The sequence below is a fragment of the Oryctolagus cuniculus genome, chromosome 7 (assembly GCF_964237555.1).
Source record: "Oryctolagus cuniculus chromosome 7, mOryCun1.1, whole genome shotgun sequence".
Lineage (NCBI taxonomy): Eukaryota > Metazoa > Chordata > Mammalia > Lagomorpha > Leporidae > Oryctolagus > Oryctolagus cuniculus.
The window spans coordinates 48,867,941-48,873,940 of record NC_091438.1 but is presented as its reverse complement, the minus strand read 5'-3'; the positions used below and the strand labels follow the sequence as shown (position 1 = coordinate 48,873,940).

The 6,000-nt window shown below is 52.0% G+C and overlaps 1 protein-coding gene across 3 annotated transcripts; it reads right to left on the bottom strand.

Moving 5' to 3' along the window:
- Positions 1–3,781, bottom strand: HJV (hemojuvelin BMP co-receptor). Of its 3 annotated transcripts, XM_002715642.5 has the most exons (4): positions 3,536–3,781; positions 2,093–2,278; positions 1,170–1,732; positions 1–708 (listed from the first exon to the last, which is right to left on the bottom strand). In XM_002715642.5, the coding sequence occupies exons 2-4, from the start codon at positions 2,187–2,189 to the stop codon at positions 85–87; spliced, it is 1,284 nt and encodes a 427-aa protein (XP_002715688.1). In that variant the 5' UTR covers positions 2,190–2,278; positions 3,536–3,781; the 3' UTR covers positions 1–84. The 3 variants fall into 3 exon arrangements, with proteins under 3 accessions (XP_002715688.1, XP_008262747.1, XP_008262749.1); XM_008264525.4 differs by lacking the exon at positions 2,093–2,278 and having other exon boundaries at positions 3,536–3,752; XM_008264527.4 differs by lacking the exons at positions 1,170–1,732; positions 2,093–2,278 and having other exon boundaries at positions 3,536–3,674.
- Positions 3,782–6,000: the final 2,219 nt, after the last annotated feature.

The following is a 6,000-nucleotide window of genomic DNA, read 5'->3' as shown; positions in this document are numbered from 1 at the left end:
TTTCCTCTAGCAATTCTTTATTTTCTTTCATGCCAACCTCTATCCCCCAATAATTTCCAAACCAGTCACGGAGCTGCTGCGTACTTATTGGATGCAAAGCCACAGAACAGAGAGTCCGGAAAGGAGTGAGGCAAGGAAGGTGGCTGTGGAGAGAGGGACCCCAACATCTGAGGGGAAGAGGTGCAGCTTTTCTAAGTCCGGGAGGAAGGCGCGCGCATCTTCCAGAGCTGCCTGAGCTGCTGCAGTGAAGTTGGGGTCACCAGAGATTAACACATCAAAGACACAGGAATGGAAGTAAGCATCTTCAACCGGAAGCCCCTCCTTGCACAGCTGTCTGGCAGTGTCTATGGTGATAGCTCCCCGGCGACTGCGCTCTGAGCGGGAGAGCCGCTGACTTGGCGGGCACCCCCCAACGCAGAGCTGCAGGTCCTGCTCAGCCGAGAAGGCCCTGGCCACATCCTCTGCTACCTTGATCGAAAAGGAGAGCTGCCCAGCTGTCTGCCGAATGATTATAGTTGTGCCGATATAGGCGGCTCGGATCTCCACGTGGCTCCCAGGGTTAGCAGTCTGAATGGACAGACTTGAGCCCCCAGGTCGGTCGCCTCCATTGATAGAACCATCTTCAAAGGCTGCGGGAAGATTGTCCACCTCGGCCTGGTAGACCTTCTGATCGATGCACTCCTGCATGTTCTTAAATATGATGGTGAGCTGTGTGAGCAAGACAGAGAATGGTTCATTTGGGGCTCAACGCACCCTCCCATCAGGCCACCTGCATGCACAAAGTCAGGGCTCCCATCCAAGCTGGGAGACAAGGCTTCTCACGGCCCTCAGTCCTGGATCCCTTCTCCTACCTGTGCTCCAATACTGCTTCCTTCCCCCTCAGCCCCTCTCTCTACTTGTTGGTCCCAGTCTCCCAAGGAGACTTCTGAAGCGCCTCAGCTCCTCTTGCCCCAATTTTCTCCTTAGCGGTTTCAGCATTTGAGGGACATTCCCATGGAAGGAAACCGATTCACAGGAAAAAGCGCTTGGTAGGAGGGAGGGACCGGGGATGTGAGAGTGGGGATTGGGAGCACTGCTGTGGGATGATGGGGCTGGGGAGGCGGTGGGATGGGTGGGGGAACCCTTAGAAAATCTCATGAAGACCCCTGGAGGAAAATTGAGACCCTGACCTTCCGGGTGGTGGTGGCGTTGGCCCCCGTTGCCACGGGGGAGCTGGTGGCCTGGACAAAGAGGAAGTCGTTATCCAGCAGGGGCCAAGCTCCTTGGACACGGCACGTGTGAAAGTGGTGGTGGAAGCTGCGCACGTGGGGGTCCCCGAAGGAGGCGCAGTGCAAGAAGCCCGGGGGACGACCGTGCAGCCGCGAAAACTGGCCTTCGTAGTCGCAGGGGTCTGGGGTTGGGGGGCCAGGACCTGCTCCTGGAAGGGCAGGGCCGCGGGGCGGGGGAGGAGCCGTAGGGCCCTGGCGGGAGCAGTTATGCTGAATCATGAGATCCTCGATGCCGTGCACGGCGGAGTGGAAGGCAAGATCTCCGCGGCAGGTGCGGGCCGTGCGCCGAGTGCAGAGCGCGTAGGAGCGCAGCGCCCGACAGAGGCCGCCGGAGCCGGCTCCTCCTGCTCGGCCGCCGCTGCCGCCGCCCCCTCGAAGCCCTCCTGGCGAACCCCCACTTCTAAGGCTCAGGGTGGACGATACATACTCAGCATTGCAGCGGAGGATCTTGCATTGCGAATGAGCTGAGGACGGAAGGGAGCAGATTGTGAGGCGGTTCCCACATCCCTGCTCGAAGAGTCTCCTCCTAACTTCCAAATCTCATCAGGAGATTCCAGTCGTTCCTAAAACCTAGCCAAGCCCCTGCTCTCCCCCTCCGCCCCCTGGTCCTGTCCTCCCTCAGTCTTATTAAAGTGTGTGAGCCCACATGGTCTCCTCTGTCCACCAAGCTCTTCCCAGGGCCCTTCCCCAAGTCCAGTGGGACATGAAATGTCCCTGAGAGTAGGGCGGGTGCCTGGTACTGCCCGCAGCCGTTCTGCCTCAGGCACACAGGCTCACAGGCCCACCCCTGGGGTCTCCCAAGCCCTTCCCTGGCCGTTCCTTACCATGTCCACAGAGGAGCAGCAGAAGAGTGAGAGTGCTTAGAGTTGGGGGACTGCCGTGGTGGGGCCGGGGACTACGGAACTGGCCTGGATCCCCCATACCTATACAGCCAGGTGCCCCCAGCCCCGATTCTTCCCAGCTGATGGCCCTCCTACCTAGTGAATTTTGACCGGCTGTCCTGTAAGTGACTGAAAAAAAGAGAAATTTGGCTGGGCATGGAGAAAGAGAAGAGTTGAGGATTGGTCAGGATGCTGTGAAGAGAATCTGGGGAGATCAAGGAAAGGATGAGCAGTCGGGTTTTGGAGAGAATGGGGCTCCCCAAACTATAAGTGTGGCAGATGAGCTCTGCTCCTATGGTCACTTCCAGGTCCCTTGTGCAATACCCCCAGGTGGGGGTGGAGGGAAGGTTGAGTGACCTCAAGGGGGCAGAGTCCACATATTGCCCCATCTAGCACTACCAAACAGCAGCTCTGTCAAAAATGGAGGACTTGTGGAGGCAGATCAGTTCTCAGCTCCCCCGGGGTGGGGCTGGGGGTGGAGGGGTGTTCCCCTGCAGATTTCGGTTCTAGAAATCCTGTAGCAACACGCCCCTGAAGCGTCTCTCCCCACTAGAAGGGGCCGCCCTCCGGGAGTCGTCCATTTCTTTTCCCCTTTGGTGTCAGAAAGACAAGAAGGAGCACAGGGAGGATACCCTTGCCTTCTAGAACCTCTGTATTCCAATGAGAACAGAATCAATCTCTCATCCACTCAGGGGAGCTGCAGTCCTAATCCCCCTGTCTTAGAATAACAGGATGCAAAACCAGGCATGCCAATCAATGTTTGCTTTTTCTGAGTCAACAGTTGCTATTTTCCCAAACCTAACTGAAGAACCACTCTTTTCACTAATCTCCCCTTTGCAAATTTGAAGTTCTCAGTCTTTTGCTGAGGACAGGGGTTAGGGAAGGGCCAGCTCTCTCGTACCAAACTTCTCTCTTTTGGACTAATGAAACGATTTGGGAAAAGAGTAGGTTGGAGGGAGCAGAGTTGTGGGCAGACGTCATATATAAGACAAGGGATAGCTTCCACCCTTGGAAGTCCAATGTGAAGGGCATTGCTAAGTAGGGACAGGGTGCAGGCATGTCAGTGACTAATCATCTAGGTCAAATTTGGCCACAATGAGAAAACTACAGAATAGGGGGGTGGGCAACTCCTCCAAAGACTGCATTACAAGTCCTGGGGTAACAAGGCAAAGACTGCCAGACACAGACAGAGGATTAAACTTCAAATGGCCAGAGGTTAGATGCTAGAAAGAAGTGAGACTGAAAGAAATGGAGATTGGAGCACCTTGGTATAGAGAGATCCTAGCTTTTGGACCAGAGACATCCAAGGCAGTGTCTGTAATTTCATAAAAGTCTAACTTCAATCCAAGAGCTTATGAAAGGAATTGCAATTGCGTTTTAACTTACTGTTTCCAGAGGTCAAACATTACTCTGATATCCAATTCTCCAGCCATGGCTGCCTACTCTGTCAGTCTGCTCCAGCCAGGGGGTCCCCCGTCTCTTTCTCCATGTCTCCCCCAGCTCCCCAGGTCGGCTGCAATCTCCCTGAGGTCAGGAAGCCAGGGAAGGCTTGGTGTGGGGAAAAGGGGAGTATGTGGCTGGCGGGAGCATTGGACAGCTGAGCGGGGGAGGGAGGTGGCTACTGAGTTGACTGTTTTAAAAATAGCTAAGTCCAAAATTCCAGGAACATTGGTGGGGGTAGGGTGTGGGAGTGGGGAGGGTAGAAAGATTAGAGAGAATATGAAGTATTGGGTGCCAAGTGGGGAGAGTGGGAGAAATATGACAGCAAAGTCACATATCCAGTGCTTCTCAGGTCACTCTATGGTCGCTGTCTACTCCAGGCAGCCCTTTGGCGTTCTCAGCAATGAGCTCTTGACCTTTAAGTATTGTGGTGTGCAATCGGATACCTCTCACTTACTTCCCTCATCCGTGCTCTTTTGAACATTACATGTAGTTTCCACATAGAGTATCTGGAAGGTCTCTGACTAAGGAAGAGCCATAGCGGAGGTGGGTCACAGCCCCGCCCCCACCTTTGCGGAGTGTTCCAGGAGGACTGGCAAAGCCAGCTGTCCAGAGAAGAAATCTGAGCTTTGAGTTGTTTTGGGTGAGGGTTTGTTCAGTCTCCTCAGCTTGGATCCTTGCAGCTGTCTGTCCCTACCTCCTCTGTTTTCCATACCTTCGTTTGCACAGAAGTTCCTCCTCCCTCTCCCTCATGGGCACACAGCAATGCAAGCTCCTGAGTTGCTGGGAGAGAAGCTAACAAAGGCAAAGAGGAAGAGAAGGAATGGAGGTCATAGGAGAGGAGCAATTAGATAAACTGAGAGAAAAGGAGATCCTGAAATGTGCTTTCGTGGAGCAACATAATCTTGTGAGCCTCTAAGACTCGCGAGCATGGAATTTAACCATGTCATGTTTTGACAGCCATAGGAATATCTGGGATCACCATCTTAAAAAAAAAGTGTAAATGCCTTTGTATTTATCTGTGAGGCAGAGATATGGAGAGTTGTCATCCACTAGTTCACTCTCCTACTGTCTCAACAACGCTGACTGGGGCCAAGGCTTGAGGCAGGGAACCCAATCCAGGTCTCCCATGTGGGCGGCAGTAACTGAGTCACCTGAGCCATCGCCTGCTGCTTCCAGGAGCAGAGCTGAGTGCCAAACCCAGGCACTCTGGTATGGAATGCGGGCATTTTAACCACTAGACCAGACTCCCAACCATTCATCCTCTTAACATCTGCCAAAGGAAATTAGCACAAGGACTGATTCCAAATAGTATCACTACGGCATCTATACCCATGTTCTTTTTTTTTTTTTTTAAAGATTGATTTATTTATTTGAAAAGCAGAGTTACAAAGAGAGGCAGAGTGAGCGAGCGAGCGAGAGAGAAAGATCTTCCATCCGCTGGTTCATTCCCCAGAGGGTCACAATAGCCCGAGCTGCACTGATCTGCAGCCAGGAGCCAGGAGCTTCCTCTGGGTCTCCAGGCCATCTTCTACTGCTTTCCCAGGCCACAGCAGAGAGCTGGATCAGGAGTGGAGCAGCCAGGACTCGAACCGGCCCCCCATATGGGATGCTGGCACTGCAGGTGGTGGCTTTACCTGCTATGCCACAGCACCGGCCCTTATACCCATGCTCTTTACATTCAGAATCTAGAGGCCCACCATAGTATACTTCATATATATATATACATATATATATATACACACACACATATTCATGTATATGTATATACAAGTACTACAAGTACTATTATCATATATCTAACAAATTTAGTTTTTCCCTGAATCATATGAGGCCATATCACAAGAAGTTTCATTACAAAAATCTAAATGGGGGGTGGGGTGGTGCTGTGGCATAGTAGGCTAAGACTCTGCCTATGGGCGCCAGTTCATGCTCCAGCTGCTCTTCTTCCCATCCAGCTCTCTGCTATGGCCTGGGAAAGCAGCAGAGGACAGCCCAAGTGCTTAGGGCCCTGCACCAATGTTGGAGACCCGGAAGAAGCTCCTGACTCCTGGCTTTGGCTGGCCCAGCTCTGGCCATTGCAGCCATTTGGGAAGTGAACCAGCAGATGGAAGACCTCTCTGTCTCTCCCTCGACCTGACTGTAACTTCACCTCTCAAATAAATAAGTAAAATCTTGAAAAAAAAAATGTAAAACATTGAAAGTATTCAAGTGATTTTATTCAATATAAAGGGAAAGCTTCTCTTTATAAATGTATTACAGGAAATAAATGAAGAAAGGATAGCATAATTAGAATGCTAGCATTTTGTAACTCTTGATGAATTAAAGTGTCCAGGCAATGATCTATATCCATCACAAAAAGAGAGATAAATATTATGGTCTTCTGATCGGAAGTGGAGCACACAACTCCA